Below are 19,205 nucleotides of genomic sequence, written 5' to 3'. Positions count from 1 at the left end.
TGTTAGTCATTTATTCCATTCTAATTTAGATTTGGATAATCACTTGGAACAGAAGGATTGAATCATTTGCCTTAGAGAAGTTTTAAAAATAAACTACAAAGTTCTGAAATATCAAATTGAGGATGACTAGGTGTACTGCTAATTCAATATATAAATATCAATTTCCAATAGAAAGTATTGTTAACCTTGAGGAAATAAAGTTAGAAAAGGAGTTATGAATACCAGTGGATTTGATTGATATGACAAAGATCTTCAGCCTCAATTTGCTATTTATCCATCTGAGTATTTTGAAAGTCAATACCAAATGGATATTTCTCAACAGTGTATACATGATTCACTCTACTCTTACCTTTCATTGCTTTAAGATCAATTCTATTCTTTCCAAATCTCTTTGGTTTGGTTTGGTATGTCTCTGCAACTTTAATTAATAAAAACTTTCAGAATATATTTTTTCTAAAATTCTGCTCTTCCCATAAAGCAAACACATTTAAGCAGGCTTCATTAATGAATATAATTTCCATCTTGTAGGCAAGAGAGATGGGGGAGGAGTTACCCTTGTACTTCAAAATGCACTAAAGAGGACACCTATTTCTTTTCTATTCAGTATGTTTCTCAACTTATACTACTTCCACTGGATTTCTCTCTTTATTTTAAGGTTTCATATTTGTATAAAAAAAACCTAGCACACTTGTTTTTCCCCCTAACTGACTCCCCTATCTCTTAATGCACACATCCTAGACCCTTAGATAACAGTCACATATAGGAAGGAGGAGGGGCTATTTATTGAAGGCAATTTTTATCCTAGATTAGCAAGCCTGATTTGCTACATACTCAACCAATTTAATTCATTTCCCCCACTCTTCAAAAAATAAAAAAATAAAATAAGCAAGCAGAAAGTTCTCCAGGTGGCTAGAACTGCACGGTCAAAACATGGTTGGAGTAGGGCCCAGTCATGTGGTTGCTATCCGTGGTGCTGAAATCAGTATCCACAGTGAAATTGGAGATTGGCTGCTTAAAAAGACTTTCAGAAAAACTGAATCTAAGAATAGGGGATGAGATGGAAGAAGGAACTTTTAAACTTCAAAACACAGGTTTAATATTAAACCATCAATATCACTATATCTTAATTCACAATTCTTTCTTTTAAATCCCTACAACTTTCAGTTTTCTTAGGCATCTGTGCAATGCATCCCATTATTTTGAAATGTACATGTGGATTTGGTTTCTGCAAGTGTCTTCTTATTTCAGATACAGGAAGATAAATTCTTCTACCCATTACCCATCCAACTTTTACAACTCTTTTTGTTATATCTGAAAATCACAATCATTTTTCCAACATTTAACCTCAACTTGAGTCACTATAACAATTTTCATTGACTCATAGGATATTTCCTATCCTCATTCTCAGAATAAGAAATATCCCCAGACAATTCCATATTAGAAGGGTCACAGCTCAAGTTAGCAGAATTACCCCTGGAGGATGACCTGTTTCCTCTCTTGTTGGACTTATAGATTAGTATGATGTTTCATCGTTAATAATGCAAGTATCTAAACCAGAGTTTTCCTGTGGGGAGGGGTAGACCATTTGAGTCCCTAATATGTTGCTCAACTGTTGTAAGTAGTCTTAAAATTATTAAAATGGGTAAGGAGGTGTCTCTAAACTAGGATCACAAGAAAGAAAAGTCTGTGTATCAAATATGCAAAATTTATTTGTGCCAGACAACTGTTAGATAGACTTCCAGCAACTCTGATTATCTGTGTGAGTCATAGAAAGGGGGCAATAGTTTGCTCCTTCTAACGACCTAGGCAATAATTTGCTCCTCAACCCCACTCTACATATTGTAGAATGTGGGTTTCCTTAAAGGTGTGGGAAAGAGGGAGGGAAGATGGGAAGGAGGGAGGGAAAGAGTAAGAGAGAGAGAGAGACAGAGAGAGAGAGACCGTACTTCCTGCTCTGTTTTGGGGGCACTGCTTCCCAGGAGTGATAGCTAAACTGAGGACTATGGCGAACCAGCCCCTAGGCCTCAACCAGAGTGTCCTACTCCCCCAACTAGGTCTTGACTCTTGACATACCCAGTTTCCCAGTGCTGCTGAAAACCAAACTGAGTCCCTTTCTTCCTTTTACTCATGCAACACCTCTGCTCACAAAGATTCTCTTTGCAGAATTATTGCAGATCTAGGGAAAGGACTCCCAAGGAGGTATTTAGAATCACATATCATGATCTCCACTGGGCAGAAAAGCACAGCACCCTGTGAGATGAGCTCTGACTGTTAGGAGGCCATGAAAACACTGTCATTTTATACTTTCCTAGAGAAACACCTCCTACTAAATCCAAGTCAGACTTTGATAACAGCCTCTCCATAATAAACCATAAAACGTGTTTCTGCTTTTAAAAATTCCCTGTCAAAATAATTCCAATGTAAATGATTTAAAACATCACATTTTAAACATTTAAAACATCACATTTAATTTTAATAGCACATTTTAATGAAAAAGCAGCATACTTTGCCAATAAAACATTAAAATCATCTCTTTAATGAAAGACAATCAAACAACACCAAAAATAATACATTACCATAGTAAATAAACCATCTATTAACAAAAACAAGAAACCAGCTCATATACAGAACTCAAGACTTCGGAGATCCTCAGATGGAACAGCAATACAGCAAAATTTGTAAGAATATATCTATATGTGTATCATTTTGAATGAATTATTTACAATAGATAAGGTACCAGTCATCATGTACCCATTTTTTTTGTTCCAAAAGAATTTTACCAAACAATGTGAATTTACAAGCAGTGCACTGTCTTTCTTAGAGTTCAAATTAGTTTTTCTACAAACAAACCTTCAAAAGGAAAAACTGAAGGAATCCTGTAAATGTTAAAATGTAGTTAACAAAGCAATTGGAAACCAGAAGATTGAAATACCTTGGTGAAATCTTAGGATCTTGAAGAACAAACACCAAGTGGCAAATGCACCTAAAGCTAGAAAATGATGCATTATAGTCATATTTCCAACTGCTTCACTTCTTCTCTTCCATTAGAGGTGTGTGTGTGTGTGTGTGTGTGTGTGTGTGTAAAAGGGTGAGTAAGAGCATGTACAGTGGGGACAATGTGGGAATCCCCATTAAATATGTAACGAAGTAAACAATACTTTGGACAGTGAATCAGGTCTACACGATTAAGACATCCATTACTGAGTGTCAACTCACAAATCAGAACACTACCAGTAAAAACAAAGAAAAAACTCTTCATTCCAAGTGAGCATATACAAATGGACTGAAAGAAACACAGTGTTAATAGGAAAGCTGTAAAAATTCAGTAAACTCATCAAACATAAACATTTTTAACTTCACTAGCCATACATTCCCCCCATTTTTAAGACTAAATAAGTTTAATTAATTAGAATGTTTACAAATTAAGTTGCCAGAGAGATAAATTAATAATTTACAGAGGGTTGTTCGGCAATAATCTAATAATAGCTTTCAAGATCAGTGAACACAGCAGGCGCAACTCCTTTCTTAAGCATTAACACTTCAGAGAAGGAAGAAGGGGGTAAGAACCACAATAAAAATATATATATAATATACAGTGTAAATGCAGAAAATCTGCCATCTTTTTTAAAATTCAAAATACTTTAGAGATGTCTCTGTCACATTAAGCATCAACTCTAGTTTAAAGTTTCAGTCCTGAATCAATTTCTATTTCTGAAAAATAGCTGCAAAGTGTACTTTTAAACTTGAGCAAGGGTGATGTCTTTAGGAATAAAAACAAATCTTACTTGATCATTCTGGGGGCCTTTCAAAAGGCTATCTCTTCTGCCTTCCTGCAAACAGCCAGCTCCCAGACTTCCTCTGCAGAAGTCCAGGTGCCTTTTCCGGGCTGGGGTGGGGTGGGGTTCAAAGGGACAACTTTGCTGCAACTGGACACATCCCTTCTTTTGTTTTTCTTTCCTTGCAGGAGTCGTTTCACGTTCTCACCGGGCTTGCGGCTCAGCTGCGCGCTCACTCTCCAATCCCCCACTTTCTGTGGATTCACATTTACTGGAATTATTTCTGGTCGCCAAATGTGGAAAGAAAAGAGGCAGGAGAGAGAGGGAGGGAAAAGAGGGGATGAGGAGGGGGTTGTCCCTGGAGAGGCCAAGGGTCTCCTAAATGCCCGCAGAATATTTCATTCTTTTCTGTTTCTGCCTCTGGTTGCAGAACCAGACGCGCACCACGTTTTTCTTAAGGTCCAGCTTCTCCGCGATGGCGGCGATCTTCTCGGAGGAGGGCCGCGGCTGGATGGCGAAGTAGGCTTCCAGAGAGCGTTTCTCCGGTGCGGCGATGGATGTGCGTTTGCGCTTCTTCTCTGCGCCGTTGAAGAGCTCGGGCTTGGTGAGCTTCTCGCGGTGGGACTTCTCGGCCTCCTCGAGCCACGCTTGCAAGATGGGTTTAAGCGCGATCATATTGTTGTGCGACAGCGTGAGGGACTCAAACCTGCAGATGGTGCTCTGGCTAAGCGAGCCCACGCCGGGGATCTTGAGGTTGGCCAGCGCGGAGCCCACATCCGCCTGGGTCACCCCCAGCTTGATGCGTCGCTGCTTGAAGCGCTCGGCGAATGCCTCCAGGTCCCGGGGATCGGCATCCACGTCGCTCATGCAGCCCATGTGGGAGGGCAGCCCGTGAGTGTGGGCCATGCTGAGCGCTGCTTGATGCATGGGGTTCATGGTAGCCATGTGCGGCGCATGAGCTGGTGTGGATACCACCGCGCCGTCGGGGCCCGCCATGGCACCCAGCGCCAGCCCGGGACTCAGGTGCTCCAGCAGCTCTCCCTCCAGCGCCTGGTGCGGCTGATGGTGGTGGTGGTGGTGGTGGTGATGGTGGTGGTGCGTGCCCGCCAGCGCGGACGGGTGCGAGATGGGCACCGATGAGGAGGAGGCAGAGGACGTGCACGGGATGGTGTTCATGGTGTGGTAGGTGGCGTCCGGCTTGAAGGGGCTGTGGTGGGGCGGGTGGTGGTGGTGGCTCTTGCTCTGGGAGACGATGTCCACGGCCGCCAGAGCCTCCGCGCGGGCCAGCAGACTCTCATCCAGCCCGCCGAATATATTGCTCTGCAATTGCAAGTAAAAGGCACACATTACGCTCAACAGGGAATTGTGCGCGCGCTCTCCGGAAGCCCCGGCCCTTCTCTCCACACCGCTGCCGCGCTTACAACATTCCCAGGACGTTAAAATAATAATAATTAGTAGCAACAGTAATAATCCTGAAAATTGCAGGTGAGGAGGAGAGGCAGGAAGCCACCCAGAGAAACTGAGCGTGCACGAGGAGGAGGAATGCGAGCCTGCGAACACAACACAACACAGCACAACACAGCACGCGCACAGGCAACATCCCAGGTCATAAAAATTAATATGAAAGGAAAGACCCGCTGAATACATAAGAGAGGGGGGGAAATTGGTTGGAGGTGTGGGGTGATTTGCTGTGCAGACATGAAAAAAACATCAAGCAGATAAAGGGGGCTGTCAAAATGTGCCTCTAAGCGGTGATTATGCAGAAATACGCACCGGTGGGGTTGGAAGACACGCTCTTCGCATCGCCTCGGAACCCCCGCCGCCGCCGCCGCTACCACTGCTACTGGAGCTACTGCTCCGGCCTCCGCCGCCACCGCCTCCGCCACTGCCGCCAGCATTGCTGGAGCTGCTGGGAGAGCTGGCCGCGGGCGCCGCAGGAGCGGAGGAGCCGGGAGAGGCACTGTGCAGTGCCGAGTACTTGGGCTCCACGTGCAGGCTGCTGCCGTGCGGCATGCTGAACGCCTGCTTGCTGTTCAGGGACATCATCATCATCTTCCCAGCCGGCCGGAGCGCTGGTCCGTAGCACAAGAAGTGACCCCGGCTGCCGGGAGCCTCCCGAGAAGTGCTGGTCAAGAGCGGCAGCGGGGACTGGCAGTGTAAAGTTGCGCTCACCCGCCGCTGCTCCAAGCTTGGCGCGTCTTGCCCCGGCTACGCGCTCCTCTGCTGGCTCCGGCGTCAGTCTGATCGGGTGCTAGGCTCCGCTAGGCGCTAGCTGCAGACCTGGGCGCCCGAAACTGCCCCCGAGCCTCGCGGCAGCGGAGTTATACTCCCCTCTCCCTGCGCCTGCCCCCGCACGCCCTCCCGCCCTCCCTCCCGCGCGCCTCCGCCCTCCCCTGTTCCAGTCTATCTTCGCCCCTTCTCCGCCTGTGCTCCCTCCAGGCTCCGACCCTTTCAGCTCTCCAGATACCCGCCTCCTGCTTCCCCGCCGCGCCCTCCACCTTCCCTTTGGGCTCCAGCCCGCTCCGACGCCACCGCCCCTTCTCGGCGCCCGCAGCTCTCACTTACCTTAGTGTCCTCTCCACCCCACCCACTGGCCAGGTCTACACTCCAGTCCCGGGGCAGTTCCTACTTAGGAGCTGGCCTCCGGCACCTTCTGGAGACCCACCTCACCGGGAAACCAAACTCCTAAGTAAAGTTGCGGGCCAAGCCAACCTCGAGTGGGGTTTTCCTTAGACTACTAAGAACGTCTCTTACCTGGCTGCCTCCCCCGCCTCCTGTTTACCGCTAAGTTCCACGCCTCCGCCCCCACTTGGCCCGCCCCTCCCCGCAGCTCTGGTGACCCAGATCCCAGGGTCCCAGCCACACTGGTGGACCCGGATGCTGCCCTCGACCGGGTTCCTCCGCGCTGCTCTGCGCTTCCGTCCGATGCGCGCAGTGGTTGGTGATCTGCTCTGCACCCCCTCGGCCCGGCGGGTGCCTGGTGCCCAAGAGACCGGGGGTCGACAGGGCTCAGGGCTTTCTCTCCCTCGGCTTGTCGCCGCTCTCAGCGGATTGGACGGCCTCTGAGCAGGCTCGGGTCGCCTGTGCGCATGCGACTCCCCCCTCCGCCCCTTGTCCCCGCGTACTCCCCCAGCACGACCACCGACACACACTCCTCTCCACCCTCTTTTCTTTCCGACGGATCTTTCTCCTCCTCCTCCCTGTAACCAGTTCAGTTTGAGTTGGGTCTTGGGCGGATCCATGGGCAAACCCTGTCATTGAATTTATTCTTCTTCATTAGCCACAATCAAAGGAGGAAGGGGCAAATGACAGAGGGAGAGGTAGGGCCAGAGATCAAAAAGCGCATGTGCTACTGAACTCCCCACACACATCCCAACACACACACACACACACACACACACACACACACACCACCCTCAGGGGCTGGCACAAGTCCCACTTATCTTCATTTCCACAGCCACTCGGTGAAGAGATAGCCTATTTTTAGCCAACACTTTTGTCCCAGTGGGTACCACTTTTCTTAGAAGTGGACACACACTCTTCCAATTGTAACAGAAGGAGACAACCTCTCCTACACACACACACACACACACAAACACACACACACACACACCAGCCTTCCTCTCCTCCCCGCTCTGGTGCCTTCTCTCTACTTTCCTTGGTGTTGGGAGCTGCTGTCACCTCCCCAGAGCGCAGAAGGAGCGGGGTGCAGGCGAGGGTGAGAAGGTCCCGACGCTGGAGCCGACGGGTGGCCCAACCAGGACGGGGGTGGCTGGGAGCAGGTGCAGGCACACAGTGCCTGGGGAAGGCGAGCAGGTGCGAGAGCAGGCGGCAGGCCTGAGAGGCGCTGGCGCGCGCTGGGACAAAACAGAGTGGGAAGAAGCGTGGCGAAGGGGGGCCATCGAGTGGTCAGCACCCGGAAGCCCTGCGGCAGCAGCAAGAAGGGGGCCGCTGGTTGGCCCCTGACCTCAGCTGGGCGGGACGGCAGGTTCAAATTGGGAGCATAGACCTTGCTACACGCCAGGACTGGGAAGACGCCGCAAACAGCACGCGATGGGATCTGTCCATGGTCCTTAACCCCCTTGCGCTTTCCTGTGCTACTCCCAGGTTTGCCTTTCTCCTCCCTTCTGTGGAGGAATAAGTAAATAGTAGCCAAAGGGGATTCCTCCTACCTTCAGTAGCTGAACCGAGGGGCCTGGGCACGGGACTGGAGAGGGGTTGTTGACATAAATGAATGTGGCTTGCCCGGGACGGTTCAAGTAAATGTTTAGGTGTTTAATTTCTATATCAACAACAGCCAGGGTAATTTTCAAGGAAATAAAAAAAAATGACATTGTACAGCTCTCACTGTCTCAAGCTTCGAGAAATGAAATAAATCAAAGTTAAAAGCTTGAGTATCATTTAATTATAGTGCGAACAGCGCTTTGAAAGAAGTAGAGCAACATCTCTAAACAAATTATGACTGGGCCAGGAAGGAATTATTAGATTGAAATTTCATTTAGGCTCGGGAGACACCGCGCTTCACTGTGTAATCTGCTATGCCTCATCTGATTTGTATGCTTAATTCAGCTTGACGAATTTATTAGTTTTCATAATAGTGAAAATATTGAGCAGCACTATGGGCTAATGCATTGTATGTACTATAAATTGTATGTCATCGTAGAAAGGCTGAAGTCTATAGAAATCTTTTATTAATGCCAGCATTGGAGGGAGGATTTTTGTTCAAGCCTTGGAGAGGAGGTTCACACCAAACTCCACTGTTGCTGTGTCTCACTTGCCCATTAACATATTGTCATACTAATTAGACTACTTCATCAGTGATATAATTTCAAACTTTAAATTATGTTCTAATTAACAAGGGTTGTCCAATTTGCTTAATCTTCAAAAGGCTTTGGATAGTCTAATTAGTATAAACTGTTGAGCATCTCTAAAGCCTAATAAAAAAGCCATTAAAATATTTTGGGTATGTTTTCTCTCAATTCTGTGTACGGGTAACATGGCTCGTAAGAGTGCAGGAAGATAGTAACTGAAAGACAAATATATGCATCTACCTAGTTTCCCCAGATTACAATACTAAGTGAATCACAGGAGAAACTTTGGGTATTGCATCTCCTAAACAATCTGTTTGTGTGTTTAAATTAAGGTGTAAGAATATCAAGAAGACTCAACACACACACACACACACACACACACAGCACAAACAATCCAATTAAAAAATGGGCAAAGAACCTGAATAGACACTTCTCCAAAGAGGATATATAGATGGCCAATAGACATATGAAAAGATGCTTGACATCACTAATCATCAGAGAAATGCAAATTAAAACTACAATGAGGTATCACCTCACACCCGCCAGAATGGCTACTATCAATAAATCAACAAACAACAAGTGCTTGCAAAGATATGGAGAAAGGGAAACTCTGGTGCACTGTTGATGGAAATGCATATTGGTGCAGCCACTGTGGAAAGCAGTATGGATTTACATCAAAAAATTAAAAATGGAACTGCCTTGTGACCCAGCAATTCCATTTCTGGGAATATATCTGAAGAAACTTTGATTCACAAAGAACATATGCACCTCTGTGTTCATTGCAGCATTATTTACAATAGCCAAGAGTTGGAAGCAGCCCAAGTGCCCATGAGTAGATGAGTGGATGAGAAAGCAGTGGTACATTTATGCAATGGAATACTACTCAGCTGTAAAAAAAAAAAAAAAAAAGAAGGAAATCTTACCATATGGGACAGCATGGATGGACCTGGAGAGTATTATGCTACGTGAACTAAGCCAGTCAGAGAAGGACAAGTACCATATGATTTCACTTATATGTGGAATCTTATGAACAAAAGTAATTAACAATATAGAAACAGACTTATAGATACAGAGAACAGACTGACAGCTGTTAGAGGGAGGAGAATTGGAGGGCTGGGTGAAAAAGATGAAGGGATTAAGAAAAAATTAAGGAAAAAAAAGAGTATCAAGGAGAAAAAACCACATGGGGAAAAAATTCTTCTCTTTCATTAGGTGCCTAATTAGATGTAAAGTGAAAAGCAACCCTGAGGAGTTTCCCAAGCATTGTTGTGGCAACAGTCTGCTGAACTTGGATTGCAAAATCAAATATTGGGGGTGTTTGAACCTCTCCCTGTCCCCTCCTCCTTTATTGAGCTTAATTACTTGCAATAGTTGTTTTAATGTATGTTGTCACCTGGGAGTATTGAGAAATGCATATCGTTAATATGAATTAATCTTGATTTTAATAGCAACTGACAACTGATCTCCAAAATGCTAAACACTTGTCACCATTTCAGATGGTAAATAAGGTAGTATAATAAATTCATGAAATAAAGAGGGGACTGTTGAAATAACTGGAAAAAAAAACTTTGTTTGATATGGAGTTTATTGACTGAAACTATTTTAAGCAGGACAACTTCCAAGAGAATATTTCCTGATGGCTAAAATCCATATAGCCTTAAATTAATTTCAATATAATTTTTTTAAATCTTTCAGATGTTTCTCAGTGATATCTCAAATTCCAGGCAGAAAAAAAAAATGAAGCTCTTCATGCTAATTATCAAGTTGAGATAAAAATGTGTAGTTGTTGAGCAGTTCAAGAGTTTACTTCCTTATATTCCCTTCCCCTGAAAAACACACTTTTAAAAAAAACTCCCAGAGTTAGATTTCCCCTTTTCTCACCTAAAGTGAAAAATGAACAGCAGTAATTGTGTTGCATTAGTGGGAAAATGCAATACTGCCTTCATCACCAGGTCTTGCATTCTTGCAATCATTCCTTCCATGAGTGTCCAGAACACCAACATATTTGCAGTGATGTCAAGAGAACCCATTTTCGTTTTGCCCACAGGCATAAGTGTGCAAGCTGCTCACCGATGAAGAAAGACTCGGGGCCTCCCAGCGAGTGGAGGTCTTCTAAAGCACTGGATAGTTGGGAATAAACCCAAGGGGTGGAAGGAAATGGCCCAGTATCTGAAATCTTCTTCATATGACCTCCACATACACTTTTATGCCCAAGCACCTATCCACGTTGGTACCTCTGCCCACCTACAGACTTACCTACTAAACCAAAAACAAAAAAAGTTACTTTTAAAGCACAGAAATGAAAAAATGGATAAACTGTGGGACCATGAGAGGAGCACCTTTCTTCTTGCCAAGCCTCTGCTTGACAATAGCTTCCATCCCATCTGCTGCCAGAGGCGGACAGAGGTGACCTGCTTCTCTCCAGGTGGGTGAGGAGCCGCTGGAGATTCCACTCAAAATCCCGGGTAGTGGGGCCCCAACCCCGAATTCACCCGCAGCCATCCCAGGGGAGAAATCACTGTCTCCTCATTTACTATTAAAATTTTAAGCAGTGCATTCATATTTTACCGGAGCTAATATGTTTTATTAAATTTTAATCCGTAAGGGCAGTGTGATTTCTTTGTATTTCAATCAGAATTGAGTTGGATTGCAAGGAAGATTTCTTAAAGGACAGGTCTGACTCTATTCATGCACCATTTCAATCTTGGGTAGACAGAACTTGGGGGGAGGAAAAGAATAGACAGCGCCCCACCCCCGCCCTGCCACCGCCCCCCCCCCACCCCCCCACCCCACCCCTGTCTCCTCTCCTCAGGGATCCAGAATAGAATCGGACGCCCTGAGCTCTCTCCGGACTCCGAAGCTTGGGGCTGAAGTATAGGAGGTGATTAGAAGCCTCCATGGCCTCGTCTGCTCCAGGGAAAGAAAAGAAAAAATAAAAGAAAGACAGAAAAGAAGGGTTTTATCCTTGAAATTGAGACTTCTGGGCGCGCAGAGATTGCTGGCCGCAGAGGGAAGTGCTGGGGAAGGCGCGCTCTCCGGGTTTCCTGCGTCCTGAGACTGGGTTACATTCCGGAGTGACACGCGCATTTTGCTCAAGCATCTTTCCTCTTCCAAGCGGTCCGCCAATGCTGCTGTGTTTGTCTCTGATGTTCCCTCCCCACTGTCTCTCCTTGAGCTCCAAGTCTCCCCGCTTCGCTCAAAGGTGTCAGGCACCCTCTCTGCCCAATGGCAAGGCCTCCTTCCAGTGCCTTCCTGGCTAACTCTCCCTCTCCGCCTCCCAATGCGAGCGGCCAGCCAGCGTCTCCGGAAACCTGGCACCTGGCGGTTCCCAGGCCCTTCTAGATCGAAACCCAGGCTTGCAGCTTCCAGGCCTCCCTCCTATCAAGACCAGGCAGGACGATGGGAGGGGAACAAAAGCAAGTGGCTATTGGTGCTCTGGAGGGCGCGCTCTGGGGACAGGAACAGACTTGCTCTGGGGCCAGGGGCCAGGAGTCGTCAGACAAGCCACGTGGGGCTCTCCCTAGGTAATTCTGGACTGAGGAAAGTGGCTGGGCAAGGGACAAGGGGTGAGCAGAAGCAAGGTAGAAAGGAAAGCAACCGTTCCCTCTGTCCCTGGTGGAGGGAAGGAAGCAGAGTTCAATTTCAAATAAAGCAGACAGAGAGGAGGGGGACGCAGGACGCAGCAAGCCCGGGTCCGCTGGATGCCCGCGGGGCTGCCAGGTAGCTTTGCTGAAGCTGGTTGTGGCGAGGAGCCCGCACGCAGGGCACAGCTGATTGGACTCACTGGAGTCGACCAACCTTGGGAGCAAACACAGCAGACTCCAATGAATTACAATCTGCCCCAGGGAAGGATTCAGTCCTTGATATCCAACTCCGCTGGCCCTAGAACGCTGGGGGCGGAGCGGTGCGGGGGGGGGGGGGGACGCAGATTCACACACTGAAGCACTGGACACACTCAGACACGCTCACACACCCACGCACGCAGGCACACAACGTGCTAAGAGTCACGCACACTCACTCGGACGAACACCTGCTCCCCACTCCACCCCGGCTTCTCGAGCCTCTTTAGAGGGAGGGGACAGACCTCACTGTTCCATCTACAAACAAGCACCCCCGTGTTTACCTGCCCCGACAAAACAGTTAATTTTTGTTGCAGTAAATTTTCCTGGCCCGTGTGTTTACTTGTTCCCAAAGTTAAGTCCAGTCACGAAATCAAAGTTAAGGCATAGAAACAATCAATGAAGATTTTGCAACCCATGGCGCCTTGCGCTTCCTGGAACTAAAATAAATGCAGGAAATCGAAACTTAATTACTTGAAAGAAATCCAGAAATCCCTCTGCATAATGCATCCAGTCATTTTTGGTGGCATTTATGTTCGATGCAGTGTTTGTTAACGCTATGCTTTTCACTAAGATCTGGCTCCCTTCCGGGACTCCTTGGGGGCCACTGTACCCCACAACGGCCAGGAGTTTTGCCTAGCACTAGGCGGGGTCCCCCTCCTTCCACTGCGCACAGCTGAAGTAGTAACATTTCTTTTCAGAAGTCGTCAACTGTAATGGTCCAAGAACCCCTGGCTCTGATGGCTCTGTGTAAGTAAAAAACAAACAAGAAGTCTCACCCAGTCTCTCTCCGTTTAGCTCACTAGGGCTATTATTTGAATTTGTGTGAGTTGTTTCATACTAGATCTGAAACCAGGCCCCTTAGTAAATGCAAGACAGGGCCATTTCTCCGAGGGAATAGGGCACCATCGAAAAGTTCCATTCTGCTGGTGATGGAAAAATTGATTAAAAGGTGGATTTTTTTCCTTCTCGCCAGGGAAGTGCTTTCTCTCCCCAAGTGCCATTATCTTCCTAAGGCACAATACTAGAACGTTTGTTCTGCCTACACTGTTCTTCAGGGTACTTAGCTGGACCACAAAACCTGGACACTAGTTTCTTCCTCTGGTATCTGTTCCTTTCAAACTCACTCATTTCCTCTTTCTCCTGTGGTTTCTAATCAAGAATCTTCATGTCTATAAAGTGCCAAAGGACCTTCATCTGGCGCCACTAAATAAAGCAGGTGCTCTGTGTTCAGCCTAAAGATTCTGGCTAAGATAAAATCAAATAACTTTGGTACATGTTGTGATGCTGACATCAGGTACTTTGGGGAAGTTTAGAAATTTGGTGATGACCAGTGGCGTGGCCAGTGAATTGGTAGAACAGGATAGTCCTTGAGTTTATTAGCATGGTGACGGTGACTCCAGAAAGACAAGCTTTCTCATAGATACCTTGTGGAAATCTGAAGTAATGTTATGAAAGAATGAAAAATACATTGGGGAACAGCTTGGCAACTGAAGTACATTTTGATTTAACTTACATTAACAGAAATGTAATGTAAAAGTGAAAGGATCTAACAAAACCATTAATAATTAAAAAATAATTACAGATAGTCTGTCCTTACTATTCATAACCACTCAACACTTTAGACAAAGAAAACGGAATACTCTTAATGGAAATGAAATGTGAGCAGACTGCCAATGAGAAGTTAACCAAGGACTGAGCATTTGTGAAAGGAGAGGGTTTCCTTGTTTTCCCCACCTGCATATTTTAATTCTCTCAGAGTTAGTTTGGACCTTCCTCTTCCATCAGCATATAAACCAAGTGTCAGAGTTTATACAACAGAAATCTCTTGAGTAATAACAATACAGACCTTATTGAATTCTGAAGATTGGGGGCACCAGATGGCTTGTCTATTAACCATCCTCATTGACAAATATTTATAGGTGCCTAGGAGATCCATGTCTCTGTAATAGATTTTGGTTGGACAATCCCATCCCACAAGAGTTTCATAAAACAATGACCCTCTAAAGACAGAGGTTTGTTCCCTTTCCCTCTTTGTGGTCATGTGGGAAAAAAAAGATTAATCATTCTTTATGGATTCAATGTCAACATTTTTCTTATACTCCTCATCCAAGGAGTTGCATCCTAGTATAAAAAAAATGTGTGAGTGTATTTTTCTATTACCTAAATTATATTTATTTTCTTTCCAGTATGTATTTTTCAGTGTCCAAAGTCTTTAGAATAGTGTTCTACACATAATCATACAGTAAACCATCAATCATATGCTAGACCTTTAAAAAGGTGTTGGACGAAAGATATAGCAACTCCATTCTGGTTTTCCCTTCATATTCCTCTTTATTTTGTTTGCGAGACACACGGGACTGCCCCTAGAGTGCTCTGTTGAAGTGTGGAGGATCTGGGAGGAAATCAAAGCAGCCTGAAAGAAAGCAGACTTCACTGCCTCTTTTCAGAGATAAAGGGAAATCTTACAAAAGGAGAGATTTGCAGACAAAAAACTGGAATTCAATGAAGTCATGGCCGAGGCATTTGCTGGGAAGCCACCAGGAAGTGGTGACCTGCAGCCTATGTCAAATCTTGTGCATCTAAAGCATTTGAAGCCTCCTTCCTTCCTTCCTTCCCTCTCCCCACATGAATTAGAAACAGAACAGCATGACTTTTGTAAGAAACAAACAAATAAAAAAAAAATAAGAAGAAGTTCAATAGATTGACTACAAAGCTTGCAAATACTTTCTAGCTATATAAATATGAGTTGTGTGCATTTAGCATGTTAGATTCCTTGTAGGCATGCACTCTCAATTTTTTAATGCTGCAGAAGGACATTACTACAATGCCAACAAACTTACCTTTAAACCTTCATTCTTTCTTGAAATTTTACATATGGCCTATGATTTGCCTGTAAATCTCATATATACAGAATGTGAAAATCAACCATAGAATTAGAATATTTGTACCCCAATATGTGCTATTATCTCCCTCTTTCTTTCTCTTTTTTATATGCCTAGACAGATCATGCAGACAGCACACGTTCAGCTAACATGTACTCTGGAAGATGCTATAGCCTTGTGCCTTGACTAGTTTTTCCCTGATATACATGTGACTTAAACTGGCCAAGCATCATGACAAGCATGCTGTATTTTAAAGCATTAAGATCACTCTTCTTCAAAACACACATTCTATATACTTTGTGATGGCATGTGCTCATTGCGCTTTTTCTTTACCTTTCAAGGGCAAGGCTGAAGTAGGCATTATCAACATTCTCCTTATCTGGCATATTTCTTTCTCTTTCTTGTATTGCTAAGTTAATTTTTTTTAATTTCAAATTTTAAATTACAAAATATTTTAAGCTTACCAAAACCACACACACACATACACACACACATTGTCAAAAATAGAGAATAATACATGGCCAAGATATGAAAACAACTTATATGTCAGTCAGTGGATGAATGGGTATAGATGATGTGGGATATACATAATGGAATATTATTCAACCACAAAGAAGAAAATTTTCCTATTTGTAACAACATGAATAGACCCTGAGGGCTTCATGCTAAGTTAAATAAGCCAGACAAAGAGAAACACTGTGTGATCTCACCTATATATGAAATCTTTAAAAGCTGGAGAAAAGGAATGCTGTATTAATCATTTCTTTTTATCCTATATTTTTGATGTTTTGACATTGTGGGGTCTTCGTTGGAGAGAGACCACCCCTCCTAGAGTTAGCTAATTCCAAGAGATAGCAAATAACTTGCCTGTGAATGTGGCTTTTACATACACACGAACTAATCCAGAGCCCACATGCCCAGCAACTTCCTGTATGGAGCTCTGCGCTCAGGGCCACTTACCACTGCTCCAGTCACCCCAGACAACCAGGGCCGGTCCCTGAGATCCAGAGCATGCTGAAATTACTCAAACTAGTCCATCCTAAACCTACTTTCCTGCCTCACCCATGTTTTTCCTGTGGAAACCACAATAAAGGCTCTTGCCTACATTCCCTCTGACTCCCCCTGTCTCCTGAACAACTTTGGTGCCTCGCCATGTGGCCCCATGGCAACGTATGACCCTCCTCTAAGGAAAGGAGAAACAAGTCTTTGTTTCAATGGTGTTCTGACTTGTTGGCCTCAATAGTAATAAACTCTTATTTTAAAACCGACTCTTTCACTCATTCTTTTCACTCAGAACTCTCAGTGGGGCTTGTGTTGTCTGGCATTTTTCAGTCATCCATGCCAATGCCTCCTCCTCCATTCCTGCCGTTAATTAAGAACTGATCATAATGGTTTTCTCCTGCTCTGCTGCAGGAGCTGTAGAGCACCTGACTCCAACTGCAGTTCATTTTCTCTGCCCTGGAAATGGAAGCCGGAGGAGGTGCCTGATTCAGCGCCTTCCACTGGAACCTCCACCCCTTGACTACTAGGTGATCGCTGATTGGGTGAAGAAGGTTCTGGTGAGCTAAGCAAGGAGTGGCCCATTCCAGGGAGGTGTTATAAGGAATCACTGAGACATGGGAGAGCTGATGGGTGTCTCTCTCTGAGTCTGCTCACCACCCCTGCCTAGTGGACTGCAGAGCCAGGTAGGGAAATAACTAGTGGGAGGCTGTCCTTTAGTTTCCTGCAAACAGAATGCACTATGCAATGCTTGGGCCTGTCTTCCCAGCTGAAGTCCACAACACAGTGTGCTTTTTGGTGAGGCAGGCTCTCCAGATATAATGGAACCAGTCCCACAATGTGTGTCCTGTATGCAGGTCTTGCTCTTATAAGCAGTTGAATTTGGGGCAGGTGTGTAGTCTTTTCTTTCCTCCTCCTCCTCCTCCTCCTCCTGCTCTTCCTCCTCCTCCTCCTTTCAAATCCAAACTCTATCTTTATGTAAATCTCCTCTTAAGACTTTCAAACATACAAGTATCTTATCAGTTTAATCTTCTTGACAAATCTTCAATTGGAATATCTGACTTGCTTCAGTTGACTGCTATCATCCTAGGATCCCCCTTCACCATCATCCTAGGGATTCCCTATTAGGTTAAATACTGTTTCCCAGAATCTCCATTTTCTCTTTAGGTTGATTACCCATGCTTCCTGAGAAAGTGCAATGAGAGATTTTTTTAAAAACCACCAGGTTTATGCTGTTCCCTTGGGGATAAAACTCATGGTAGTTGTGTTGCTGTGGTTGCTTTCTTTTCTAACCTAGTTGATTCCCACAAAGTAAGTTCTCACATAGAAGCCGGTTCCTTGTGTAACACCTAAAAGGCTGGAATGTTGGACAAATGCTCCAATTTTTCCCCTCCTCGGGGAGAAGCCAGGATTTGGGTTATTTAGTCTGTGCTAACTTGGGGAAAGGTCGATGGCCAGTGAGTGCATGCTGGCCCAAGCCATAACTTTTGTGTTCTGTGGCTCCCATCCTGGAGCAAGACTCAGGCAAGACAGAACCAATCCCTCAGGCAGCCCCTCAAAATGTTAGAATATTGAATAGGTGGACCAGTCCTCTCGTGATTCCATGGTGCTATAGTGGGGGGGAGATATGGCAAGATGGTACCATGCATTTTCTACTTGCTTCCATGCAGCTGGACTCATGACCAATTGGGGAGTGGGAGCCTCTCAACTGGTCTCTGAATTTTTTTCCAAAGGAAACTGATCCATGTGTTGTGTTGAATCAGTGTATCCATGTGGGGAAGGAAGCCTGGGCTTTCTATTCTGCCATATTTCTGACAAGTCATATTGGGTTAGAGCCCACACTAATGACCTTATTCAAACTTTACCTCTCTAAAGACCCTCTCTCTAGAAATAGCCATGTTCTGAGGAACTGGGGGCTATGATTTGTGCATTTTGAGAGGATATAATTCAGCCAATAACAATGCTACAACATGGATGAACTTCTAAAACATTATGCTAAGTGAAAGAATTCAGACAGAAAAAGTTATACAGTATATTGTGTGATTCTCTTGTGGAGACAGACTGTAGATTGATTGTTGCCAGAGGCTGGGAAAGGCTAATAGTGAGTGACTATTTATTGAGTATGGAGTCTCCTTTGGGGTCAATAAAATGTTTTGGAACTGGAGAGGGGTGACAATTGCACAACCTTGTGAAAGTACTGAATGCCACTGAACTGTACACTTTAAAATGGTTAATTTTATGTTATGTGAATTTCATATGTTTAAATGAATTTGTGAATTTGATGTTATATGAAAGTGCATGTGTGTTTATCCTATATAATAAAAGCCTAAGATGCTAAGTGTCTGGTTGTTCATTGAACCAATCAAAGCATAATATGCTAATGATATGCTAAGGCTGCTCAACCACTCGCTATGACGTGCACTGACCATGAGGGGGCAGATGCTCTAACTGGTAGGTTAGCTTGCTGCTGGGGTTCAGCCCACTGGGACTGAGCGAAAACTGAGCCAAACATGCCCTGGAGCCCTCCTGTGGTCCCTCCCCAGCTGCATACCTCCCTGGCCCCAATCGTGCACTGGTGGGGTCCCTCGACCTGGCCTGTGCCCTCTCACAATCCAGGACCCCTCGGGGGATGTCACAGAGCCAGTTTCGGCCCGATCCTGCAGGCCAGGCTGAGGGACCCCACTGGTGCACAAATTCGTGCACCAGGCCTCTAGTGTGTTTATAAAGAGATAAAGCAATATGGCAAAAGAATAACAATTGGTAAGGCATAAACTTTTTTGTAGGTTTAAAGTTTTTCAAGTAAAATTTTAGAAAAACTGAGAAAAGAGTATTTTTTAAAAGCCATTCCCATCACTGTGAGCTTCTCCCTTGCAAAGGCAAAGGATGATGGTTTGT

At 45.1% G+C, this 19,205-nt stretch overlaps 1 protein-coding gene across 1 annotated transcript; it reads right to left on the bottom strand.

The window, feature by feature from the left end:
- Positions 1 to 2,520: 2,520 nt before the first annotated feature.
- Positions 2,521 to 6,005, bottom strand: POU4F2 (POU class 4 homeobox 2). Its single transcript, XM_080673881.1, has 2 exons — positions 5,550 to 6,005; positions 2,521 to 5,096 (listed from the first exon to the last, which is right to left on the bottom strand). Exons 1-2 carry the CDS (start codon positions 5,826 to 5,828, stop codon positions 4,155 to 4,157), a joined length of 1,221 nt encoding a protein of 406 aa, XP_080530007.1. The 5' UTR covers positions 5,829 to 6,005; the 3' UTR covers positions 2,521 to 4,154.
- Between the last annotated feature and the right edge of the window lie 13,200 nt (positions 6,006 to 19,205).

This window comes from Plecotus auritus (genome assembly GCF_963455305.1).
Source record: "Plecotus auritus genome assembly, chromosome: 6".
Taxonomy (NCBI): domain Eukaryota; kingdom Metazoa; phylum Chordata; class Mammalia; order Chiroptera; family Vespertilionidae; genus Plecotus; species Plecotus auritus.
This window is presented reverse-complemented; position numbering and strand designations above follow the sequence as displayed.